At 51.7% G+C, this 25691-nt stretch overlaps 9 protein-coding genes across 9 annotated transcripts; 6 read left to right on the top strand and 3 right to left on the bottom strand.

Moving 5' to 3' along the window:
* Positions 1 to 278: 278 nt before the first annotated feature.
* N0V96_004934 (uncharacterized protein) lies at positions 279 to 2666 on the top strand (the record flags this gene model as incomplete). The annotated part of the gene is made up of 1 exon (XM_053194767.1): positions 279 to 2666. The coding sequence occupies one exon, from the start codon at positions 279 to 281 to the stop codon at positions 2664 to 2666; it is 2388 nt and encodes a 795-aa protein (XP_053047647.1).
* Positions 2667 to 3150: 484 nt separating this feature from the next.
* On the bottom strand, positions 3151 to 4858 carry N0V96_004933 (uncharacterized protein; the record flags this gene model as incomplete). Its single annotated transcript, XM_053194768.2, has 8 exons — positions 3151 to 3237; positions 3560 to 3730; positions 3796 to 3947; positions 4012 to 4136; positions 4188 to 4294; positions 4359 to 4619; positions 4675 to 4780; positions 4836 to 4858. 8 exons carry the CDS (start codon positions 4856 to 4858, stop codon positions 3151 to 3153), a joined length of 1032 nt encoding a protein of 343 aa, XP_053047648.2.
* A 3486-nt stretch (positions 4859 to 8344) lies between these two features.
* On the top strand, positions 8345 to 8567 carry N0V96_004932 (uncharacterized protein; the record flags this gene model as incomplete). Its single annotated transcript, XM_053194769.2, has 2 exons — positions 8345 to 8356; positions 8418 to 8567. The coding sequence occupies 2 exons, from the start codon at positions 8345 to 8347 to the stop codon at positions 8565 to 8567; spliced, it is 162 nt and encodes a 53-aa protein (XP_053047649.2).
* A 1905-nt stretch (positions 8568 to 10472) lies between these two features.
* On the top strand, positions 10473 to 11630 carry N0V96_004931 (uncharacterized protein; the record flags this gene model as incomplete). Its single annotated transcript, XM_053194770.1, has 2 exons — positions 10473 to 10517; positions 10587 to 11630. 2 exons carry the CDS (start codon positions 10473 to 10475, stop codon positions 11628 to 11630), a joined length of 1089 nt encoding a protein of 362 aa, XP_053047650.1.
* A 478-nt stretch (positions 11631 to 12108) lies between these two features.
* On the top strand, positions 12109 to 13044 carry N0V96_004930 (uncharacterized protein; the record flags this gene model as incomplete). The annotated part of the gene is made up of 1 exon (XM_053194771.1): positions 12109 to 13044. One exon carries the CDS (start codon positions 12109 to 12111, stop codon positions 13042 to 13044), a length of 936 nt encoding a protein of 311 aa, XP_053047651.1.
* Positions 13045 to 13176: 132 nt separating this feature from the next.
* Positions 13177 to 15158, bottom strand: N0V96_004929 (uncharacterized protein; the record flags this gene model as incomplete). The annotated part of the gene is made up of 4 exons (XM_053194772.1): positions 13177 to 14556; positions 14629 to 14641; positions 14693 to 14792; positions 14864 to 15158. 4 exons carry the CDS (start codon positions 15156 to 15158, stop codon positions 13177 to 13179), a joined length of 1788 nt encoding a protein of 595 aa, XP_053047652.1.
* Positions 15159 to 16303: 1145 nt separating this feature from the next.
* On the bottom strand, positions 16304 to 18584 carry ATG7 (Autophagy protein 7; the record flags this gene model as incomplete). The annotated part of the gene is made up of 4 exons (XM_065757263.1): positions 16304 to 16762; positions 16815 to 18146; positions 18207 to 18315; positions 18388 to 18584. The coding sequence occupies 4 exons, from the start codon at positions 18582 to 18584 to the stop codon at positions 16304 to 16306; spliced, it is 2097 nt and encodes a 698-aa protein (XP_065614032.1).
* Positions 18585 to 19481: 897 nt separating this feature from the next.
* On the top strand, positions 19482 to 20873 carry DCD1 (Deoxycytidine monophosphate (dCMP) deaminase; the record flags this gene model as incomplete). The annotated part of the gene is made up of 2 exons (XM_053194774.1): positions 19482 to 19503; positions 19576 to 20873. The coding sequence occupies 2 exons, from the start codon at positions 19482 to 19484 to the stop codon at positions 20871 to 20873; spliced, it is 1320 nt and encodes a 439-aa protein (XP_053047654.1).
* A 1363-nt stretch (positions 20874 to 22236) lies between these two features.
* Positions 22237 to 22668, top strand: N0V96_004926 (uncharacterized protein; the record flags this gene model as incomplete). The annotated part of the gene is made up of 2 exons (XM_053194775.1): positions 22237 to 22329; positions 22432 to 22668. The coding sequence occupies 2 exons, from the start codon at positions 22237 to 22239 to the stop codon at positions 22666 to 22668; spliced, it is 330 nt and encodes a 109-aa protein (XP_053047655.1).
* Between the last annotated feature and the right edge of the window lie 3023 nt (positions 22669 to 25691).

Genomic DNA, 25691 nt, shown 5'->3' with positions numbered 1-25691 from the left:
TCTCTCTAGATACTTTCACTTCCAGGGAAGAGTTGGCTTGATGGATCATGGCCGTCCTGCAAGCTCGAAATCAAAGTGTTGTCAGTAACGGGCTGCCTCTTGCGGCAAACCGGAGTATCATGTAAGTAAGTCGCGATGAACAGGAATTTGGCTATAAATGGTTGAGCCGTTGACGACAGCATCTGGTCTTCTTCTTAGCATCATCGCAACAACAACAAGCAAAATTCCAAACTTGATTCAATCCCAAAATATCATCCAACATTATTTTTTACCTCAAAATGTCTTTCGTCTCGACCACTACTCAACTCGGCCCTTCTGTTGATGGGACTTCCCCTTCAATGCCACTCCATCAGGTCATCCAGGGCTGCAGTGTTTGGCACTGGAAAGATAAGCTATCCCCGGCCGAAGGCTGGATAGTTATCGACTCACCCGCGCCTACTTACTCAGGGGGAGGGCTGTTCCTCCATGAGGATGCAACTCTCAATGAGGTTCGCGATATTGCGCGCTCTATGAGCGCCAAACTCGCGGTTTCTTCTCAGCCTCAGGTCGTTGGTGCCAAGGGCGGCATTAGATTCCCTCATGAGGACTCACGTGCTCCTCTTGTTTTGGAGCGCTTCATTCGCGACAACGCAGCTGTCCTTTCGGAGTACTGGGGCACAGGGGGAGACCTCAACACAGACCACGACATCATCGACAAACACGCCAGAGCCTACTGTTCCCCGGGCACTTTGACCGCACTGGACGCACTTAGTCGTTCTCTTGGCTACTCCGGCTCGAATCCCAAGGAGATTCATGATCTCCTCGGAGAAAAGCTTGATAACAGCGGATGGGGCCTCAGCGAATTTTGTGTCGGCTACGTGATGGCTGCTACCCTTAAAGAACTCATTACCCACACGAAGCCGGAGCTTATGGGGCAAGCTCGCCTGGTTCTCCAGGGTTTCGGTTGCGTCGGTTCCACCTTCGCCCAAGCAGCTGCCCAGCTGGGCATTGGCCGGGTAGTTGCCATCTCCAGCCAGTATGGTTTTCTAGTCAACGACAAAGGCATAGACTGCGCCTCCATCGAAGCCTATCGGCGTACGTCCGAGAAGAATCCTGTCTCGGGAATTGATCCTCGAAGCCTAGAGGCTGGTCTTACAAAGACTGAGCTAGAGTCAGCTTTGTATACTAAGCGCAGAGTCGGCTCAACTGACGAAAAGCACCTGGTTGACTTCCTCGCCGCATCCCAAGGCGAAGTCTTTGTTCCCTGTGCTCAGCGCTACATCCTCACACCTAGAGCCCTTTCCACTTTAAGCGACAAAACATTCGCTGAAGTGCCCCATGGCGCCCGATTTATCCTAGCCGGCGCCAATAACATCTTCAACCCTGTCGAGAGCAGGAATGAAACACTGTCTAAGCTTGACTCTGCATCAATCCGGATGCTTCCAGAGTGGATTAGCAACTCGGGAACCTCCAATCTCTTCATGCGAGCTTGCAGCGGTCTCGCACTCAAAGGCTACGGTTTTTCCAATCTCGAGGCATCTGCCAATGATACCAAGGCCTTTGTCAACACCGCTTTCGGCAGCGTCGGATACAAAGCAAGCAACATAGCTCTTTGGGAAGCTTGTGAGGACCTCGCAACTACTCGGCGCAGAACAGGAGCAGTCAATCTCCTCGGTGTTAAGCGAATGGCTCATTTGACCCTGACATCGCATGTGGTTGAAAGAGCTGCCCAAACAGTCAAGGAGGTCTACAACGCTAAATTCAACAAAGATGAGAGCCTTTATCGACTCCCAGGTCTCGGCGATCCAACCCTTAGCATTGTCAAAGCGCCAGAGAGCGCCGGACCTGGAGACATCGGGCTTTCTGTACGATTTTCTGTCTACAACATCGTAAAGGCTCGTCAGGTTCTCGAGGCTCAAAGAATCACCTTCAAAGATCGACTTCTCCAGGACGGTTCAACTGAGCTGATTGTTCTGCGCGAGGAAACTGGATACCCTATGAGCTTTTGCCAGGCCCCAGCTGAAGAGCCAACCAACGACGACTTTTTAACTTCCCCTAATGTCCTGGACTCTATAGCGGGATCAACGCGCCAGCTCGACCATTATGCTGCTATCATGCCCGACACCAAGCGTATGAAGGTTTTCCACGAGCGGATGTTGGGTTTTACTCCACTTCGCACTTTTACTGTTAACACGGGATCCGCTGCCGACGGTAGCGATGATGGACTGATGCAAGTTATGGGCATTCCTTTTGATTCAAAACGGGTTGTTATCCTTACTGAAGGGTTGAACCCTGATTCCGTTTTTTACAAGCTGATGATGCGTCACGGTGGGGCTTACCTTCATCATGTTGCATTGGAGGTCGAAGATGTTGACGCCGTTTTTGCTGAAGTAAGAGCCAAAGGTTGGACTACTACAGCAGAGGATCTTAGCTACGATGTTGCCACCGGTCTTCGTCAGTTTTTCTTGAAGGAAGAAGAGACCGGTTGCATCTTGGAGCTGATCGGGCGCAGTACCAAAGACAGCAAGCCAAAGAACCAGGAAAAGTCCTCTTCTGACTCTGCGGATGGTGGAGACGTTGTCAATGGTTCCGAAGGAGATGATGTTGGCACTTATGCCAACGGGCAGGTGGCATTCCGCACGGAAAACATTGTTGCCTTAGCTCGATCTTTGGATCAATCCGACTAGCTATATGCTGTAGTTTATGACCTTGATACGTTAGCCAATACAAATCTTCTGTTTCTGGGCCAGGAAACATTCCTCTCTCATCAACCTCTGATTCATGTGACTGGTGAAGGCGGGTTCTGAGCAAAGACTAGGCAACTTATCCGTACATCGAGGTTTTGATGCAATTATCATCCTCACCTCAGACACATCTTTTCCGAAGAAACCGTCTGCAACGCTTAGACAACTATTACCATCTCATTGCTATCAGTAGATCCTCATCTATCTTTCTTTTTTCTACAACACCTAACAACATTTCCCTTCAAGCACTTATGTCTATGTCAAATCTGAGGTGTATTAATAGCGGTAATGTTTCACTAAGCCTTCAAGCGCGCAGAGCGCTCTTCAGTATCTTATTGTCCATCTGGCCATTAACGATGTCAAGCGGATAGCGATATAGTATTCCCTTAGTAAAGGATTAAATATTTCCTACCCGTTGCACTGACAATCACAGAATGGTAGCATCTGGCGAGTGGCCATAACCTTCACACACATCTGAAGGGATGATCGAGTGACCACGGCTTGCTTCTGATTCCTACTTGAGTGTTTAGCAAACTACGCTACTGTACTCAGTTTCATTACAGTACTTGGAACGGGATGGAACAATTAAGTAATTAAACATATCAATTTATCTCGGCCGTTGCCAGCATTTGAGTCATTTTGCAGTATTCGCAATGTACGTCTAGGACTCTTGAGGAAACTCCCTGAAATCCATGTTTTCTCAGGAGATTCCCACTGAAGTAATCTAATTCAACCACTCTTCTCATTATAAATGACACCGGACATCTTTTGACTCAATCGTTAGTGTCATGAATCATGAGTGCGCTTGGTTGTTGATATTTTGCATGATCACGTACCAAAAAGGGGCCAAGATACGAAAGAGGAACACCGGCATCATCGCTGTAAAACATGGGTGTGCCGTAGCCTCTCTGATTAGGGCAGTTCTTGAACTCGGGTGGGTTGGTGCGGTCAATGAGCGACTGGTACGGGTTGTAGTCGAAGTTGAATTCGCAGACGGGGATGTTTGACTATTTTCATGTTGCGGTAAGCAACAGAGTTCAAGGGAAGCGGCGATCAAGCAATGAGCACTTACAGCGCAACTCAGCGACAGGTCCTTCACATCGAAGGACTCGGAGCCATTCTTGCCTTGGCATTGCTGAGAGTCAATGTAGAGCTCGTGCGGCGTGGTCCAGTTCTTGGAGAATGCGGCGTCCAGGATAGTCTTCATCTGATCCATGCCAATGTCTTCAAGTGATGTTAGTTTGGGGTCGCAGTGTGTCGGTCACTGTCCGTGGAGATGTATACTTACCATTTGCTCTCGCAAGGCCATAGGAATCCTTGCCATCGTACCAGATAGGGCCGCAGGTGCCATATGTATCCAGGGTGGTGCAGTCGTACGGGTCGATGGGAATCTTGCGGGGATCGACACCAGGGCTTTAGACTAGTTAGCACATTTGGGTAATCCGAGGAGAACCGTGATCCTACTTCTTGACGGCAAAGTAGTCTGCTTGTTGCAGCGCCTGATTCAGAGTCCACTTGAGAAGGTTGTGGTACATGAAATCGGTGTTCTCAGGCAGATTGGTGTTCATTTTCTGTCACGAAACGGTCAGTCTAAGCGCTCCGAGCGGACCGGTTAATCATAGAATGTGTTCTTACCTGGCTAAAGCCGCCGTTGGAAACCAGAGAGTAGAATGTGTCGAAATCGGTTTGGATCTTGGTCAATGCCGCGCCAACATTCTTTTGATATTCGTTGACGTTTTCTGAAAGAGCAGCTGAGAGACCTTCCCAGGGGACCTCCTGAACCTGCTTGGATGGGAACAAGATATTGAATAGACCAGCTCCACCACCGAGGGCACCGGTAAGAGAAGCAAAGACCATGCTAGCGGCTACAGAGCTACCGAGCAAAGGACCAAGGGCCTTTTGTGGTGTCAGAACTATCTCTTTCTTGTATGAGCTGAGTTCAGATACTTACAGCAAATTGACCAAGTGCAACAGCATAGATAGGCGAGAACAGAGGGGTTTTGGGGTTCTTGGTCTTAGGTGGCGAAACAGTCTTCACGATTTCGGCGACCGCACCACTGTTGGTAGAAAGTTAGCAACCCCAGCATCATATCATCATTAACACGAACTTACATTGCAGTAGCTTGGCCGTTCATGAGAGCTTGGTGATAATTAGTGAAGAAAGGTTGATGGCTATTGTCGCGATGATGTCAGTGGGTTTCACAGGCCCCCAAGGGCACGAGTGCTCACAGTAAATGTTCCAGAAGACCTATCAAGACTTCGTTAGCAAGTCGGCATGGTTTGGATGCTTGCAGAACCTACGTAGAACTCCTGATAGGAAGCATAATCGGCGTTGCGGCCACTCGGAGGCGGTGTGCATCCATTGAGAGCAATGAAGTCACAACTCCACGTTATGTAACCCTTTGTTGATGTTAGCCGGGGCAACTTGGCTCGAACATGGTGGTCTACTAGTGTAACATACAGCCGAATCGAGATAACATTCAGCAAATCCCTTCTCTGCCGTCTTGCATCTAGCAGAGTTCTTGGACCACCAGTCCTAGTCATGTTGTCAGCATGGACGCCACAGACGCGGGTGAATATCTAAGCTTACATTAAGATGGTTGTTCATCTGGAGAGTCTCCCAACACCCAGGCTGAATGCTATATCAGTGGTAAAGACATTAGCAATTGTGGCAACTCTATAGATAACTTGTGAAACATCATGTGTCGTACCCATCTTCGGAATGGAAGGAACAACTGTCAACGGTCGGATTTGCGCGTTCATCAAGCACTTGAGCCTCAATTCGCGGGACTGATGCAACCGGAGACGCGCTCACGGCGAGTGAAAAGAGAGTGACAAGGTTCAAGAGAACCATTATGATTGTATGGTGCGAGCTGCAACGCGAACGAACAAGAGAAAGACAGACGATAGTGAGGGGCACTAGCTTTCGGAAAACAGCAAGAATCCAGGGCATAGTAAATAAAAGGCACCTTCATCCACTTCGGCGAGTTGCCGCCGCTGCTCGATGCCTCTTTGGGGACGTGCTCGCATTATTTCGGGTTCCCCGCAAACTGCGCTAAAGCCACGACCCAGCCTTCCGGAACAAGGTTTGATGAAGGAGAGCTTTGCAAGTATTATCCTGACATGAATCAGGTACAATAAGATCGGCGTTCAACTTTCTTTGATTAAAGATAACGCGGCGTGTCCAGGTAGATTGGGAGCCAAATGAGTTGAAGTAGTTAAACTGCCAACGCGAATTTGCTCCTCAACGTTCCTCGTGTTTCCTCAGAACCGGTCAAAGCTGCGAATTACTCGACAACTCATTTCGAGGCTTACTAGTTACTTGCTGCCCAGAGACACTCTGAGTCAATCTCCTGCTATCAGCCTTCCAGGCCTCCCGTTCTCACATCCTCCATCGTTCGTCCGACGTTCTTTCCCCGTCCAAGCGTCATTAGTCTGATAAGAGTATTACAGCACCCAACACTCATACACGGAATTATCCTCCGTCGTCGAACTTATCACCAAACTCTCTAGAATATTCCTTTGGCACTCGTTCTTCTATTCTCCATCATGCGTTCTACGTCTATTCTTCAACTTTTTGCTACCTCAGCATACGTTACTGTCGCAGCAGCTGACAGTTGCTGCTGGGGTGACAACTGGGCTGACACCAACTGGCTGTGGCTCAAATGGGACGAACCTGCAGGAGTCGTTAGATGCGGTTTGAGTGGAACATTCCCTGCCGGCACGAAATGCACCATCGAAAACTCCAAGGACGCAAAGGGCAACCTCCAAGCGTTGACAAACGTCACATTTGGCGGTAACTCCGCACCATTCAAGTTCCGCATTGGCATCAACCCCAACAGCTGCGACCCTTTGCCTAGTGATCAGGTCGTTACTGGATGGGAGGGTTGGGGAGCAAATCTTTTTGAAGGCCATGACTTCACGACTCAAAGACTTGACGCCTGCACCCAAGATAGCTCGGCATAGACTATAGGTAAGAAGTCTGGGTTCTCCATAGACCGAGGTTTTTCTAACGACATCCAGAACCAACCTTAGGGAGCGCAAAATTATTGGAGAATTAGTCAGAGCTGTTGAGCTGGATGACAGCTCATAAGACTGCTTGTTGGAGGGCCTTAGAAAGCGGCTGCTCAAGTGACGGAGTCATTTTTTCATGTGCATGAGTGCTCGCAGAATATCCCAAATTCCTAATGATATTACGTCTCAGTGCTTCATCTTTCCGTATCCAAGAAGTTAGAATTAGTAGCCACGTTCTGGTTTCGTGAATTTCCCGCCGAGAACTAGTTACCACTGCGGCTTTGATTGAATTACTCCTCTGCCTGCCATCTTCTGCCTTTGATCAACTTTCAAGTCTGTTCCATTCTGCCCGCATCGTCACGCGACTATCTTCCTCCACATGCACGGGCATCAACTCCACGTCTCCCCCCTTTTTGTTGACTTGCTTCAAGCTTGATAGGAAGGCACGGGAAAATACGAGTAAGGTTAACATGTGTCATTCAATATCGCCGCGTGACAATTGATGGAGTTAACCAACTAGTCACGCGTCGCCAGGGAATGGATCTGGGAACCTGCTTGTTTTCGCGAATATTATTTGTGGAGTGTGGTTCAAGTGATGAGCGGTTTCGCTCAGGTCCCGTGATCTGTTGATCAATGCTGCTCGTACTAAGTGGCTAAGCAATTTATTTTGCCTTTCTATATCAAACACTCGGCCGTTGTCTGAGCCGCAACTAAGCTTCTGCCCAAGTGTCCGCTTAGTTTGACTCGCGCAAACGCCGTCCTATCTTTATCCTTCTCACGCTCTCAGCTGTCACATCACCCCGCGATACGAGATTTTTTCCAGAAACCGAGCTAGAATGCCAACGACTGGGGGCGGTCTCGTCCGTTATGACCCGCATATTGTTAATTGAGGTAGTATGATAAGGCAGCGTGCAGTAGCCGCCCGGCGTCATGGAACGGCGGGATCATCGGATACCACGGGAACATGATTCAGGTCGGATCATTCCCTATCGTGGTGGAGAACTCCCCAGAGCAATGGCCAAGCTGCTGCCATTATCCTGACATTTCCTTAGTTTATTAAGTCGAGTTGGTCCACGCGTCAGGGACCATCCTGATCTGGCTTAGGTCTTGAGCTACTCAAATGGCAATTGAACTCTCCCGCATTTCCTAAATTACGCCTGCGCCCACACCAAATAATAGATGCAGGTACATAAGTTTAGTCTAGACCACAGTTCGGCCCAGCCCTACAGTACTTGATAACATCACATCATTCCCGCAACAGATCACTTCGTTTCATGCTCGACTCTCACCTTTCTCAATTCCCCTCCTTGCTCATCCGGTGGTCAATCTCAAATCCAGTATCCAACAACATGTTCAAGAAACTTCTATTCTTCTGCCTCTCACTGGCGCTCTTCGCCTTTCCAGTGTAAGTCAGCACCGCTCGCAACCAAAGCTTAAGCGGTTAGATCATGACTAACGAAACTAGTGCGCTTGCAAATGAACACGCCAAATGCTATTGTGTGATCAACGACGTATCTCATAAGTGTCTCACGGAAAAGGCCTGCGATGTTTACCGGACGTCGCAAAAGATCTTTGAGAACGACAACCCGCAAAACGTTAACACCACAATGCTGTGGCACGTGAGTCTAACCCGATTCCCCCACACTGATTTCGAGATGTAGTCCTGACATCTGTAATCAGGTCTGCGCAACTATTGCTCCTAAGGATGGCGGCCGGACACGGTACGTCTCTGGGTTCGGCGGCAACGAGTTCAAGGACTCCTGCATTCAGGCTCAGAACTCCGGTGTATGTGCCGATGCCAGTGGTACCATTGGCTCAAAGTGCGATTAAGTTTGGATTTCATCATGATACCAAGTGATAGGGGGCTGCGTAAGCACGGAGTGTAGAAATGATACCATCAGCGTCGAACGAAATGTTGGAGCGATTTCAGCCAGCCGGGTTCTATTGGAGGATCGACTCGGGACGGCACATAATTGAGAAACAAGAGTCTTGGACTCGATATTCACGGCCTGAGATAAGCACGCGTTGTTGCAAAAGTCTTTGACAGGCTTTTTTAATGCTAAATGTTTACATCTTACCAAATCCTTGGGTTTGCAGAAGCTACTGATCATAATCTGGTCAATTTCATAATTGGTATCTCGACTTGCCATTGCGCTTAACCCGCAGAAGAGGTTTGGGCTCCATGCAATCCTGCCTGAGTTTGCACTGATTCTATCTTCATGCCTCAAGGCATGGGCTTAGACCTACATCATCGGCAGAAATATTCGCACAATTCACAGTTGCAACGGATTGCTCAGAGGTTTCCTCCCCTTTCTTGTCGATTCCAATGACCAGTTTTCCTCAATTAATCCAGTCAAGTGTCTTAAGAGTTTTTCTATAGCAATGTCCACCCTTCTATTTCATTCTTTGATGATACTTCGTGATATCCCGCCCCATTCAGGTCTTTGTCTACTTACCTTGACTAACAAATCTTCGTGGTGACAGATAGAGTTGATCATTACGAAGTCAACATATTCTCAGCAATCGTTGGCACCTACCAAATTAGGGATTGCCTCGACATCTCAGCAGACTCTTTGTAAGCCTAAGCCTAAGCCTCTGGCTCTACCCTAAAGACTCTATTCATCTTCCAGAGATGATGTATCAATGCCGCAGACATTGCGCCGAGGCAAACTAACCTTCTGATCACAAAGCAGAATACACAGACCAGTGCCAAGCTTTCTCCCAAGCTTTATCGCCCCGCCAGACTCCAGAAGCTAATCGTCCACAGACTGGTTTTTTTCCCTCTCTTGAATTATGAGGAACAAGAGAGCGAGTAACTCGGATAAATCTCCGCTAATTTATCGCAGAGCATAGTCAGGTCTGACGGATGGGCAGAAGGTTCGCCGTATTCACTACAAAGTTATTACAAGCGGTCAACTAGATTCGGCCGATATTTCCACCGCAGATTAGGGTAGAATGGAAACCGCCAAGAGGTGATAAAGTCCTATGACCGATCAAAGCTTTCATCTTTTCCGATATCTCGCTGTTCACTTCTATCGTGGGGACTGCCTACATAGACTTTGCGGAGTACCTTAGCTTCGAACTCTCCAGTCTGACACTGGAATCGGCGGTCAGGCATTCCTCCAACAAAGTCATTAGTGAGTCAGGTCTGCTTCAAGCATGAGTGTCTACTTCAAAGGTCGTGTTGGTTGGCATTACGTATAGGAATAGAACACAGGCGAGAAACCAATATCGCCTTTGTTAGAGTCCGGCACCAGACAGAAGATGAGCATGAGAATTTATGGGCCCCGTCCCTCTCACCAGCGCTCCAATTCTGGATTGAAGAACCAACCATCTAAGGGAGCAATGCACCACCCCATAAAAGAGGTCAGAGTGGAAGACCAGGGCTTCCCAAAGGATGTCAAATAGCCACGTGATGACCACCAAGTTGCGAAATTGAATATTCATGCAGATGGTAGATGAGATGATGAGTTCGGATGACATAAGCGAGACGACGGACCGCCCCCATATCAGCAGGGGTCTGGCCCCGGCTTCGAGTCCCACAAATAATGAGGTCAGCTCTTGGCAGTTGACATTGGTCGAAAACGCCAGCAAGTCAATAAGCTTGGTCGCGAATTGACATCACAACCATCGACGGTTGACCCGGTTTCCGTCGACAACTTCGCGATCTTGTTTCCTCACTCGTCGTCCCGCAAGATATTCAGACCGCCTCAAAGGGATGCGCAGATCATCATAATGTCAAACGTTCTCTCCCTTCTAGGCTGGGCCTTCTTGCCCAATGTACGTGATACCCGTCACACCAGCGAACCCCTCCACATCGAACATCGCAACGACTGACCTCCCTCACAGCTAGTCACCGGCTGGGTCCAAGCAATTTACTACGGCCTAGCTATCCGCGCTGGCGACCCCAAGCCTCAGCCCGGCACCGCGAAATACGCTACCCATCGCCGCCGAATCCACATCCTCGTCGTCTCCTTCTACCTCCTCTACACCCTTGTCGAGGCCGACCGTACCCTCCGCCTGCAAGGGACTTTCTACACCGACCTCGATGTCGCCGCGAGTGCCCCCGTCCGCATAATCAAGTCCCGCTTCCGCCGGCTCGCGGCCGTCTACCATCCAGACAAGGCAGGCACCAATGGCGCTGACACGGGTGCCGCCGCCGCACGCTTCATGCACCTCAAGACAGCCTCTGAGACCCTCTCCGACCCGGCCCGTCGCTTCGCCTACGAGCGTTTCGGTCCCGAGGTAGGCGCCTGGCAGGGCTGCAAGACAATCCATGACTTTGTCGCGCGCGGCATCATGCAGGGAACGATTCCGTACTACGGCATCGCGGCGGCTGCTACTTACGGCTTGAGTCTGCTGGGATACCTGGACTGGGGACGATACTGGCGGTGGATCATCCTTCTTACCTTCTTCGTCGCGGAGCTCATTGTCGTTACCCGGCCGGAGATGCCGCCATTCCTCGCCATCTTCAACACCGTGTTGAGCACAGCCCTGCGTCGCCCACCCTATCTTCAGTTTCAGCTGGTTTCGCTTGCTCGTCAGGCCGCTGTCACGATCTACATCGCTTTCGGTCAGCTCGGTCCTCTACTGAACTCCCAGGGCCAGGCGGCGCAGAAAGCGGCCGAGAGCTCGGCGGCGGCAGTTGATGAAGGCCTACAGCGACTCGAGATGATTGCTCGCGGCCTGGACGGCGAGACAAGCAGGTTGTTGGAGATGGAAATGACACCTTTTATTGGCGATAAGGAGGCGCTCAGCAGCGTGCGTGCTAAGGTCAAGGACTGGTTGGTTCAGAACACCATCAGGGCGGACCCAATGGTCAGAGATGCGATTGGCAAGCAGTTCCAGAAACGCAGGGTTGATGCACCAGCTGGCGCGAAGGGTAACAGATAAAGCATAGACACGCGTGTACTTTTTAGAAAATCATCATTCAGCGTTTTATACACTATGTCACACTTTTCTAAGATGAAATTATCTCTCCCCTCGTTAGCTCCTACTACTTGTCTTTTACTATCGCTGCTTCATGTGCCCCTCACGACACTGGACCAAAGCCAGACGTTGCCTCTACAGTGGCTAAATTCCGCGTTCTCAGTGGCAGAAAACTATTCCTCCATAAGCTCAAGGCCGATTTAGCAGCCAATCAAGCGTATAATCCATAAAAATTGCCCATCGTGAGAACATCCAAACTGTGGCGCATGTGGCTGAAAACTGTGGCTCAAGTGAGGTTCGAAAATCTCTCAGAATGCACCTTCACACACCAAGTCATGGCAGTTTGACCAACAATACGAGGAAGTCATGAGAACCAAGATACCGGAACTGGCAGTCGCAATTTTCAAGAAGTGAACGACTGGGTGACAGTGATTTATTCACAATGACAGCCACATCATCATGGCACCTCTTACCGGCCGACCTGATCGAACACCAAATCGGCCAAATCGACCTCCTCACAGCAATGTACCCCACTGAAGATGAGGTTTCAATTGACAAGGATTCCAAACAATCGCTACAGCTCCTCAAAACACACGTCGAACAAGGCAGTGAAACCATAAACCCGTCATTGAGCCGCGCACCAACGGTGACCCTATTACTCACCCTCACCATCCCGGAACCGGGCCAAGACCCCTCATCACCAAAAACCTTGCAGCTAGACATCAATGTACCCTTCTCATACGAAGCCGACGAACCACCAGAAGAAGCACCCCGTATAAGAGTCCGGATTCTCCAACCATCATGGCTCAACCGCGCAGCAACCACCCACCTCAACGCCCAAATCCCAGACGGCGATGATGACCTCTTCAGTATCATAGACGCAATAAACGGAACAACCGTCGCGCACCTCGAAGAAGCAAAAATAGCAGCAGAAGCCGAATCGGCAGTCTCCAATGCTGCTGCTGCCACAGCTGACGCAGGTCCCATGGTGCGGGTGTGGTTCTACTTCCCCTCCATCTCAACCCGCTCCAAGCGCGACGACTTCATCATCAACGCGCCCGCGTACCACCTCACGGGCTTCCTCTACGCCGGGAAACCGGGCTTGTTGTGCCTGGAGGGCGGGTCGCAGAGCATCGACGACTACATGAAGTTCATCAAGACGGAGAGCTGGGGCGATATCCCTGCGCATCATAAAAAGGTTAGCGAGAGGCATCGCGAAAAGGACATCTCGAAGAAAGTCTTTGCGGACATGTCTGAGATTACGGACTCTGTGGGCGAGAGGAGAGGGCAGAGAGCGAACAGGGGCGATATGAAGGCTGTGGAAGCGTGGTTGGTGGAACGTGGGCTAGGGGATGCTTTTGCGAAGGTATTGATGTAGATCATGTAGAACAAAATTAGATCGAGGCAGTCGTTGTTCAGCCACAGGTCTTCAAAGCTTGTTTCTAAAGAAACTTTGTATATCAGGGAACTTCCACGCCTCCTTTATCCTTACAATTACACAGCCCAACAATCACAACCTCTGCCGACCCCTCGTCTCAATGGGAATCAGGCACATCCCGACAAACGCAGCCAAAATCAATGCTCCAGACAAATAAATCGGGGTCGTGACCCCGTCTCCGGGCATATTCGCCGCCAACAACGGCGCCAGAAGCCCCATGGCCCTGTTCAAGAAGCTCGCCACGCCCGTTCCAGCCCCACGCACCGGCGCGGGGAAAATCTCCGGCGTGAAGGCATAGAGCACGCCGTACATGATGTTCTGTGAGAAGGCCTCGACGCAGGAGAAGAACAGCTGCGAGGCGGGTGAGGTGCCGAACTTTACAAACATGAAGAGGAAGACGGCCGAGACAAAGGACGAGCAGGCGAGCGTGCCCCGGCGCCCGAGCCAGGGGGACTTCTGGTCGACTAGGTAGGCTGCCAACAGGCTGCCTGGCACGCCGACGGCGGAGGTGATTGCGTAGGTTCGATACGTGTCTGGCGTGATTGGTGTCGCTCCTGCATCTGGAGAGTCCACGGGCGGAGGGGCGGCACCGCCGTGGGAGAGGTACTGCGGAAGGAAGGCGTTGAAGAGGGGGTAGCCCATACCAATTGTCGCCCAGACGAACCAGACTACCACAGTAGCGAGGCCAAGAGTCCGAGTCTTGAAGAGTGGTCGAAGTCGGTCTGCGGAAAACGCCTTCATTCTCTCGCGGAGAGCGTTTGCGGCGACGCCTGAGCCGCGAAATACTCCCGAGCGGCCACCCCTTGAATGGTCCTCATCCTCGTCTGCCACACCATCGATCACGGCGTCCAGAACCTCCTCGGTCAGCCAAGTCTTTGCGCCGTTGCGAGAGGCGATACCATGCACCACAGCAATAGCTTCGGATTGGCGTCCTTTCGAGAGCAAGAATTTTGGAGACTCAAACAGACGGAAGACGAAGAACCGCACGACAAACATGATGAACGTAATCAGCCCAATCGTCAAGACAAATCTCCGCCATCCCTGTTCCGGAGGCCAGTTGGCAATGAAATACCACGCCGCCAGCGACGAAGACAGCTGCCCGACCGGCCACCACACCGATAGCAACGTCAGCAGACTGCTTGACGCGTCCGGCAGGAACTCGAGGAACAGCGCGCCATCCACTGGCAGATTTCCGCCCACGCCAAAACCGAGGGCCGCGAAGAGGAAGTTTACCCAGCCCCACGTCGGTGCGAAAGCCAACAGAATGCCAAAGACACCGGTGATGAGCAGCGTGAGGTTGAAGGCGATACGACGACCGAGAACATCCGAGCCGATGCCCCAGATAAAGGAACCAAAGCAGAGTCCAAGGAAGATGGACGACGTCGTGTAGCGTACACGCTGTTCTGAGATGCCAAATTCCGCGGACAGAGAAGGGAGTGTGAGCGCAACACCCTAGGGTTGTTGTTAGTACGCTTGAAGATTCTGTGGCTGCAAATTTGAAAACAAGGTTGGAGTTCAACTTACGTGCATCCACAAACTAGTAAATCGGTCAGCATTGTTCTCATCCTAAGATGACAGAGAGACTCACTTATCCGCGAACCAGCCAAATCCACAAAGGACAAAGAGCTGCCAGTTATACCGCCCCATGCCAATATCCTGGATCGCCTTGTTGATGAGCTTCGATTTCACTATCCCCCGGATCAGCACTCATCTCACTGACCCATCGGGTTCTTCGATGCTTCGAAGATCACAAACTTACACTCGTACTCAGTCCATCGCCCCTGTCCACCTCTCCTAACCTCTTTCCTGAGACCCTCAATGGTATACTCGGCAGCACTCATCTCCAGCATCCCCGCGCTCTCACTCTGGTCCTTGCCGTCATCCTCTGCGTCATCGTCCTCATCCTCACTCGGCCGTTCCTCGAATTCGCATTTGCCCGTCCGGGCGGAGTGGCTATGCAGATGGGCTTCTTCAAGCGGCACCACGACGCCAATATAGTCGTTGACGGACTCGGGCTGGTCCGACGCCAGGCGCCGGATGATGGAGCGCAGCATATCCGTGGATGTGAGCGTGCTTTGCTGTTTGTGCAGAGTCACAGAGATGGTATTTGCGTGCTCGTATCAATCAGAACACGAAACCAGCCTCTGTCACTAGCGATGGTGATGAGTCTCGGACTCAGAATCGAGGTTCCCGATGAATCCGCCGCTGGTCGTCGTCTTTCTCTCCTTCAACCTCAAATCACCGGAATCGTCCCACGCTCCCCAAACACAGTCTCAAAGCATTCGATACGTAGCGTAATCCAGGCTCTTGACCGCTTTTCTACATCTTCCGATGGAACAAGAACAAATATGGATCAACAATCGCGGATGAAGAGAGTCATGGAACAGAGATGATGGTACAATAAATAAATAAAAAAAGGCACAAGAGCGGCCGACGATGAGATGAATACGGACGGAACACAGTGTTACCTCTAACCGGGAATGGACGGCTGCTGTGTCTTACCTCCCGGCACACCTGACTAGAAGAAATGGACACCCCGTGCTTTAGCGCACTTAGGTAATCCTCCGCAACGCGCAGGTAGGCGTCCATAGCGCCTTCGGGAACCTGGGCGTGCCGTCAGGGGGGAAGCTGCGGCTGCTGTGGAAAATCAGTGGGGGAAGGTAGCCAGTACCTGGAAGATTCAGGCTTGTTAACAGAGATGGAGGAGGTATCGGTCATACAAAGGTGTTAGGTTGACGTGGGACTTTGGGGATTCTGAGGTTAATAGAATGGTAGCAGTCTCGGTCACGGGCGGGAAGCAGAGGGTCAGCTAGTGTGGGGAACCCTGTCATCTGCACATCTGTCGCATTGAGGCCCACAGTTGCGTTGTGCACAATGCTTATTCGCAGGTGCGTCAGAGCTCTGTGCTCTGATGTCGCGATAGGTAAATGTCGATAGATGAGCAATCATCGTGGGATGAGTAGGTTGGCTTATCTTCTAGTAACTTCTTGGATCGCATTCATTGAAGAGCTAAAAAATAATGGTCCCATCTGGCTAAACTGGGAGTCAAAATCCTCGGGGGGAAAAGTCTCAAAGGGACTCTATCAATGCCAAACGCCAACAGTATCCTGTGCCGGATCCAAACGCCTCATCTATACCGCCGTGAAAGCGCAATGTAAAGTTCGTCCGTAATTCGTATATTGCCGAGAGCCTGGGTTTCTCAAATCAACTCTCCGTCCCCATCATCCGCTCCATCTTCCTCCTCTTCCCAGTCCATAGACGCCGCTCGCCTCTCAGCCTCCCGCTGAACCTCCGCAAGCCCAGATAACTCGGCAACAAAATCCTTCTCCAAAAGCGCCTTCTTGACGAAGCCCCAGCCATCATTTCGGTAAGCCTCTAGAATCGGCGGGCCACACGCACTGCAGCATGGGTATGACTCTCCGCGAATGACCTTGTTGTTGAAGTTATGCAGGTAGCCGCGAACAGTATGGGGCACAAGCCCCAGAGCATGGTCCACGGGATCCTTCTCGTCTGCTGAAGTTTGGGGCGCCGGTGCGTGTTGCTTGAGGGGATGTTGGAGGAGACTTGCGAACTGTTCGACAAGCAGTGCTGACGCGATGGCCGCGACACCAGGTCTGGTAACCGTGCACTGTTGGTCCAGGGTCTGATCTTTCTGCGACTGCAAGATGTTAGTTGAAGGAACCGATCGACGGAGGTGGATATCTACTTACGTCGGCTGGCGTCACTACATCATTGCAGAAATAGCAACCCAGAGTCTTACGCTCCTTGTCCTCTGGCTGAACGTCGGTTGGTTCCGCACCGTGCCTCATCACGACAAAAGAGTCGAAACCCAGGGCAGCGTTGAGCACGATCTTGCCTGTTGCTTTGCCTAGGACACTTGGAAGCCACCTTGACTCTCGGCTGTCCATCAGAAGGAAGATTGCGTCGTGCTCGTCAATCAGCTGCTTCAGCTTGTCGTAGTCCGCCTTACTCCTAGCCTCGTCCGTAAACGGATGGCCCAACATGGGAACCGATAGGACGTGACCCTCGCTCTCAACACCGGGATAAATCCTCTTGAGGGCATCTGCCGCCCGCGTCGCCTTGAACTTGCCGCCCTCCAAGCAGTCCTCGAACTCGAACAAAGGTTGCCGCACGGGATTCGAGTACGATACGCGTCCGTAGTCCACAAACGTGATCTTTCGTACTCCCCAGCCCATGAGGTTTCTGGAAACGTAGCTTCCTAGTGTGCCGGCACCTAACAACAGACACTTGGTGGATTTGATAGTATCCAGGTCCAGGTTTGGTGAAATCCTCCATTTCATCAGTTTGAGGTTCAGGTCCACGGACTGGTCGGCAAGTCGTGCTGGGTCCATATACTCCCCGAGGTTGGCGATCCTAGCTCGGAGCTTGCCCTCTCCGTCTCGCTCCCAGCCCGTGACCTTGGGCATTTCAGCCACCGCAAGTGGCTCAACTGGATCCATCTCCAACGGCAGAATGATGCTTCTAGCCGCATGCCTGCTGGATCTGATATCGCGGTAACACAGAATCTGAACCTTTGTCTGCCGGAACCGCTGCCGAACAAGCCAGAGCAGGTTGCGCAGTGGCCATGAAGGGTTTTCGGGGTACGTCGAAGGGTCGACGAACGAAACGTATCGGTCCTCCTCGGCAACGTCGTCGAAGAAACCGTTCTCGAACTCTCCGAGGTTAGCAACTTCCCACACGTAGCCAAACGTATCGTTGAGGTCGTGGAGATCGCTGTTCGCGTCCTTGTCCAAATCGCTAACATCCACACCTCTCGCCTTCTTGGCGAGGAAGAAACCATTCTGCCTCTTATCGCGGTTCGCTTGCCACGTGCCCACTCGATCGACCAGCGCCGTGCTCTCCTTAGGATCAAGGCGGCCAATCGGTCCTGTACGCTTCCACTGAGGGTCTGAGTGCAACGCTGGGAACGCGAACCAGTATGTGAACTTATATTTCTTCAAGTCGGCGTATGAGAGGATCGTAAAGGAGGAGAGGAGGGAGGGTACGGAGTAGATGGTGCCGTCGTTTATGGCGTCCCACACCTGAAAAGATGATCGTCAGAGCTCACTCAGGTACTCATGCAACTACGACTTAAGGCTTACATGTCTCGCCGCCATTTTAAGCATGGCTTGTTTGTCCGTATTTTTGAAGTCCTCAATCGTGTTAACGTTCTTGATGAAGCCCTCGGCGCGGACATGCTCATCGTTGGGCCTGTTCTTCTCGTCAGTCCCAGGCTGATCTAAAGGAAGCAGACCCGAAGCTCTGCGCGCGAGAGAGCCTTACTGGTCGCTAGTGAGGGCATTCCCGAGGATGGACATCTTGCAGCTCTGGCCTGGCTCGACGGGCAGGGTAGTGTACTGGCCAAGTACGCGGCGCGCCGAGTCGTCTAGCTTATCATGTTCGAGCTTTGAGGAGAAGAGGGCCGCATAGAAAGGCAGCTCGATCTCGGAGGAGAAAGGCGCGTATTGGATTGCTGCCATGGTAGGCAAGTTGTGTTGGGCGCGCACTTTTTGGCGCTCGGCTGGGGAACTGAGGGCAGTCTTCGCGATGGTTTGCGCCGGAACTCGATATTCTGGCTGTGTTACGATATTGACACCGGGAGAATGTCGTAAATGTTGGGTATGCTCTAGAGATTCGGGTGTGTAGGAGCGCAAACTAAAAGCAGGTCGTGATTTGGGTAGAAATGACTCAAAAACGTCGAAAGCTTAGGTACAATATGACGGAACAGGCAGGTCGCAGTTCCGTATAGTCTCCGGACAAAGCGGAAGGGTCCGGGCGGTGTCGCTGCACCTGAGGGATGCTTGAAATTATCAAGCTGGAAAGAGTCACGAGAACAGGCAGTCAAGCGGCGGCTTGTTGGAGTCAGCGAGTCACAAGAACAAGGCTGGTGAGAGCTTCCTTTGAAAGTGAGATGGTTGTCTGACAGGTGAGGCATGATAGGGCAAACACCTTGGGCAGGTGCCCGTTCGGCTAGCTTCTCCCCCGCCAGGCTGCCCGCCTCAGCTGGATGACCAAAGGTGGGGGACGGGAGCTCGGTGCCACGGGAGATGATTGTGTCATGCTCTGCAGGTCCCGCCGGCTAAATATCGGAGTAGTGCAACCCGATGCGCGCGAGGGACACCCAATTGATCGGGCCCGAGCTGCAAAAACGGCTTTACGCGTGGAGACGCGTTCATGCAAAGAATTCAGATCGCGACTTTTCGATTGGACACTTGTTGCTGGGTTGATTTGAGGAGCTTGCGCAACCGGCAGAGCTGCACATCGGAGGTTGACGATCGACGGATAAGTGCAGACTCAATCAGCGCGTCCCATTTAAGGTAAACGTATTTACTCTTACAAACAAATCTCGTCTGGTACGATACCTTATTTTCGCCAAGATGCTTATTGGAATCTGTGGTGGTAAGTCGACCGACCCCTGAGTCAAACTCAATCCGCCCCAGCAACTACAGACATCATTCTGACAATCGTAAGGCATTTGTGCCGGCAAGAAGAGCGTTGCTCAATACCTGGTCGAGCATCATGGCTTCAGATTGCTCCGCCTGACGGACCCTGCCGCAACTCCACCCCGGGATGAGGCTCCGGTCTCCAAACCTGCCCCGGCGCCGGAGTCCCGGCCAGAGCCGGAGCGAGCTGACTCTCAGTTCACCAACGGCAACAATGCACCGGGATCCCAACAGCAGTTCTCTTCAAAGAACAAGAAGAAGAAGAACAAGGGAGGGGCATCAGGCCTATGCTTCAACTGCAACGAGAAAGGCCATACCAAGGCGGAATGCCCTCGCCCTCAATGGGCCCCTGAAGAGAGCATAGATACCGCCGTGGCTATCGGCAGTAACGCCGACAGAGAGCCAAAACAACAGCAACAGAAACCCGCGTTCTCTCCCGCTCCCCTGACTATCTTGAGCGGACAGCCGCGTACCAACGGCGTACACTCTCACTATCCCAACGAGCTCGTCTTCTCTTCCGCCGACGACCTGCTGGAATACGTCACCACCCGCTGGCAATCGCGCTTCGTCACCACCGACGTCCACAACGAAGCCATCCTCGACGTCCTCTCCAGGCGCCCCTTCTTCATGCTCATCTCTGTCGACGCTCCCTTGACCGTCCGCCACGCCCGCTTCCGCGCCCTACACAACCCCCATTGCACCCTCGAATCCTTCGCCCTCGCCTCAGACACCCACCTCTACGACCCAAAGCAGGGCCTGCAACCGCTCATCTCGCGCGCGACCGTCCGCCTCCTCAATACCTCGTCCTCCATCGCGCACCTCTACGCCACGCTGGGCAAGCTCGACCTCGCCAACCCGGTCCGCCTCCGGCCCACCTGGGACGCCTACTTCATGTCCCTGGCCGAGCTCGCCTCACTGCGCTCGAACTGCATGAAGCGCCGCGTCGGGGCCGTCCTCGTCGGGCGCGAGAAACGCGTCATCTCCACCGGCTACAACGGCACGCCCCGCGGCCTGCAGAACTGTTCCGACGGCGGCTGCTCCCGCTGCAACTCGGGTAACTCGTCTGGCGTCGGCCTGGCTACGTGCCTGTGCATCCACGCAGAGGAGAATGCCCTGCTGGAGGCTGGCCGTGAGCGTATCCGCGAGGGTGCCGTGCTGTACTGTGATACTTGCCCTTGCCTGACGTGTAGCATCAAGATCTGCCAGGTCGGTATCGACGAGGTGGTTTATGCTCACGGGTACAGCATGGATACGGAGACGGCGGCGGTGTTCCGGCAAGCAGGCGTCAAGCTGAGGCAATACATTCCGGTGAGTTTCTTTGAGTGATGCTGGGCTTTATTGATACATTACTGACAAATTCTCAGCCTGCCAACGGGTTGATTCATCTTGAAAATTTAGAAAAGATGGAGTTGTACTAGAGTCTTCATTTTATAGGAGCTTAGAGAGAACCTTGATGGCTTAGACGAGTTTAGAGTAGCGCTATCATCTCATGCACTTGTCAAGCGTTGGGCATCTTGAGATGATAAAAAGAACTATTACGAACTCATGAACATGAATTCATGATTGAGGCTCTTTTCACATACTGCATGGCCTTGCGTCATGTTGTCTGATTGATGTATACAACGTATTTATTACCTCAGACGAAATTGGCTGAACCATGTTCAAAGGTGGTACTATTGTGACTATTTCAGTGACAATCCCCTTGGACGACACTCAATTGCCGACTAACTGAGATCGTTCAACGCATTTCAACCATGCCGATATGCCGGCCTTCAATCGGCAACCGGCAACTGTCACCCCCAAACTCCCTCACTCGATCTGACGATTACGGATACGGCGAGGGCGAAAGTGGATCCCTGGAGAGAGAGTCGTGCAACAGCGCAACCCAGGCTTGGCACCCTCACACAAACGTCGCACCACGAGAGTTCCGTCAGAAACCTGTCTTGTTTCACCACGGCTGCCCATGTACAGTGTAGTTGGCCCCCGCCGACACAGAGTCTATGGTCTCATCCCACCTCTTCCCACCAGTCTCTTAGGGGGGCCACGAGGGGCCCGGGGGGTCATTGAGGTGTGGACATGAGGGGGAGGGGAAGGACTGACAGGGCCCGCGTAGCTTCAGTGACCCCCGTCCGAACAGCGAGCAAATTCTGAAGGATGTCAGTGGGTTTGAGAGTTCTGTAGATGGTCGCTCACCATCCATGAGACGAAGATCTGACAGGTCGAGAGCACCGCGACGCGGGCAGTCAGAGTTTTTGGCCGCGTTGCCCGTCTTGCGCAGTGGTGCAGTTGAACACTAGGACTTGTTCCCCTCTCCCAGGCTCCCCCTTCCCGCGGCGGGCATGCCTTGACCTTCGCCAGGGCTGCAGCGCCTTAGGCCTGTCCTTTTGGGGGGTTGGTCAAAACATGTGAAACGGACTGTTGCGGTTATACTTTTGACACTGACGCTGGTTTCCCAACAGTGTCGAATTCGTCATCTGGCAAAACTTCAGATGTTCGCCTGAACGGCATGTGGGCGACCGCACGTCTCCCAAAAACCTCCCGGGTCTGTGAATGGTATATAGCCAGGTCAAAGTTCGTGCGTTTGCTTTGGTGTTCATGTGTCAAATTCCCAACGCAGATCTACTTCTATTCAATCCAGTTAATATTACCATCCACTTATAATACCACTATCTACAAATCGCTTTTCAAGATGCAGCTTCAATCATTCTTCGCTGTCGGCCTGGTTGCCGTTACTGGTGTGAACTCTCTCGGACTCAGCCTCTCAGGCGTAGCCCTCACCATGGTAAGCAGCCCCAAAATACTTCCCACACTCCACGATGCGCATCAACGTCTTCTGCAGTGCCCTCTTGCGTCTGAACCGATCCGCTAACACCGAAAACTACAGGCTCCCGTTCTCGCCCGGGCGGCGGTAGCCGATTTGCCCGATATCGTCATCAAGAGACAAGAGCTCTCCAACGCAGACCTTGTAGCGGCCGACCTGGAAGAGGCAGGTGATCTCGAGAGGCGCGTTTCCACTGAGCCCGAGGATGAAGAGGAGCCCGTTGAGGTCGTGGCCAAGAGAGGCGAGCAGGCCGCTGAGGAGTTCTTTGCGGAGGACTTGGGAAGTGATGCGGATGAGTAAAGAGAGTTGGTAGAAGAACTCCACGAGATTACCGATTAATGAGAAAAAGAATTCCCGTCCTTGGTGTCGAGCAACAAGTGATGTCTTCGAAAGGCCATGCGTTGCAGATCTGCATTCACAGAACTCACCTTGATAAAGAGTTTCCTCTGAATCCGGTCTCCATGTAAGACTTCAGAGCATGTTGAGAGCCCCGTATAGGCACAAGGTCTGAGCCGCCAGCGAAGTCGTCGCGACAAGCGGACGAGCAAATCTAATCGTTATCCTGACTCAAGTCACAATGTCGCTGATTGCCTATTCAGCTGTCAAAATGTAGTACCAGGAATGTATACTAGATTCACTTACGTGTCGGCCGAGACTTTCTTTGGCCTGCCTTTTCGAGGTGCTACCTTGAAGGCATGATCTTTATTGTACTGCCGAATTGTGGATGCCACTGCGCCGAGTGAGCAGCCGAAAATCGTCGCGACACTGCGATATCTTCGGCCGCCCAGAACAAGGGCAATGATAGCTACCCGTTCCTGTTCCTTCAATTCGAAGCCTAAAATCCGTTCTCCTCAAATTCGGGCCGCGGAGGCGCGTGATTCGGCATCGGCGTCCATTTAGTTGAGGCAAAGAAGTTTGAGGTGTATGGTACTAAGGAAGGCACGTCAGGACGTGCCGATGGGCGGGCGGATTGTGCTCAGACTTTTTGGTTGACCAACTGTAGAAATAGGGCGTTTGCACCAGTGAATTGAACAGACTTCGTTAACCCTGTCCAAGTATCCCAAAGCCATTGTGGTATTACTAGCAACCGCTATTTCCCGCAGTTTAGAAATTGGATCTCCATTCGGAATCGGCGAAGTCTCCTGGATTCAAGGTTCCGATCAACCCATTCGAACGGTAGTCGCGCAGTAATCAGGTAGGACCGTGTAAGAAAAATATGTCTTACAACGGGTAACGAGACTTTCAGCGCTGCAGAATTCAGATGTTGTTTTGGTGTTAAACATTGGTAATTGTACTCAGCTTCGATCCCCTAAAGCGATTTTAGAATTGAGTGCCAAATCATCAAATGCCAGTATTGTTTTGATAGACTGGCAGCTGCGAGCTACGTTACTAACAATGGTTTACTGTTAAATCCTCTTCGCATAAGTGGAGACACCACTGGTTCATGTGTTCTGAAGCCTCTGAAAGCAATTTAATGATTTCTGGGTTGCCTGAGAACATCCTCCTCGCATAGTGCGGAAGTAGGTGCCCCCAAAAGCACTGCCTGATTCCATACATCAGAACTAGGTGTGTACCATAAGATTACCATTGGGGCATAATCCTCAGGGTAAATAGTTTTTCTGAATCGCTACCACTCTCAAGGCATCTTCTCTACTTTCAAATAGGCTGCGCTTCCACGACCCAGTCGGGCAGGTCTCGTAGCTAAACAAGAGCTGCAGGACAATGTCGTCAGGTAGCCTTGAGGTTTCAAGCAGACTACGCCTTTCAATTATTCCCGGCTTAAATTCAAATTCCTCTTTGCCGAAGAAGAAAAAGTCTCTGAGACCCTCCTTGTCTTGCTCATTTGAACAATGCTCATGAACATCATTGAAGAAAGAGTGGTCGTCACCAACTTGGGCCAAGAAGTCGCCGTTGGACACTGGCGGCCTGATTGAACCACTCATGTGAGAACATAACATCATCGACATCCTGATGTTTGGATCCGAAAAGGCGAGACATTCTCCTCCTGGCCCGTTCTTTCAACATATGAAAGCATTCCAGAAGCCGTTCGATTCGCTCTGATAGTGACGCTTGTGGAGCGGCAAGTCGAAATCGTTGGTCTGACACACCATGGTGCAATGCTGTAGGATAAGACACCATTATCGTACCAACATCCATAGAAGTTTTGTATCGACTGGACAGGCGTTTCTCTGAAGCTAGGTCTTGCTCGATTCCCGGACTGAAGTGTGCGTGAACTTGGCGCTGGCTGATAGCCATTTCCCAACTGAGTGTTCCGAAGCTCATCACCATAGGTGGATGCCGCTTGTCTTTGTATCCCGCTGGCCCGACTTACCAAAAACCACATGTCACAACTTGAAAGCGGGCATGGAAAACATTCATAACCGCATATCTATCTTGGTCATGTAGTAGAATACCTTGGGACGTGGATACCGCCATGCGGGCTGATCAACCTGCCCTCAGCTGTCTAGAGAACAAGCTTGTGGTTGGGGTGGGACTACCACTACGGCCTCCCTCTGGCAGTGCTTCTGGCGCTAGGAGATGGGGACTTGACGTGCGTCATGAAGCTCATCCACCATAGAGCCAAAGCGTATTGAAATATTTACGAGGTGGCGATGAACATTGTCTCCAGCGAACAGGGAAGATGGGAGGTATGGAGTATTCCTTCGCCGGGGAATTGAGATGTTCTAGGCGAATTGATCACTGCATATTACGTAGCCTGAAAATTAGGCGTTGATGAGGCTGCTCTACTTTGCATGGGCGGGCCCAACGCTGTGCTGGCGGAGTTGTATTGATTAGTTCGAGAAATGCCTGAGAAACGTTCGAAAATACCCTCGTTCACTCTCCGAGCGGCGATGAAGATTTTGTCGAGCTGAGCTTGCAGCTCAATGGTCTTATATCCCAGCCATGGTTGAGCGTTAGGGTGTCTGGATGTGAAGGTCATCGTGAGCCGGAGTGGCTCAACCGTCCGAATCGCCTAGAATTATAGCGAGAATCAGAGTGCCCAAGGCGCTAACCAACGTCAGGCATTATTGTCTGTTTTGGGTGATTTGCAGAACCCTCTCGGCCAGGGTCTTGCTTTGATCCGCACCACGTTTGAATAGCATAGCTCCTAAACAGTCATTTATCCGCTTTCCATCTCTCTGTCTTATGATTAAGAGCTTGAGAAAGACAGGTAAATAACCTCGAACGCTTTACTTGCTAACCCATCGCAGCAAGAACTCCCATTTACCTCAACAGCTGGGTTGAAGGCCGTGTTTGCATGTGGGGCATTGCCCCAAAGTGCCCCTTTGCAAGGAGAGACGTCGCTCCTCCTCAAACCAAAC

Source organism: Colletotrichum fioriniae, assembly GCF_027942845.1.
Source record: "Colletotrichum fioriniae strain IMI 355084 chromosome Unknown scaffold_5, whole genome shotgun sequence".
NCBI classification, from domain to species: domain Eukaryota; kingdom Fungi; phylum Ascomycota; class Sordariomycetes; order Glomerellales; family Glomerellaceae; genus Colletotrichum; species Colletotrichum fioriniae.
Note: the sequence above shows the minus strand (reverse complement) of the source record. Positions and strands in the feature narration are given on the sequence as shown.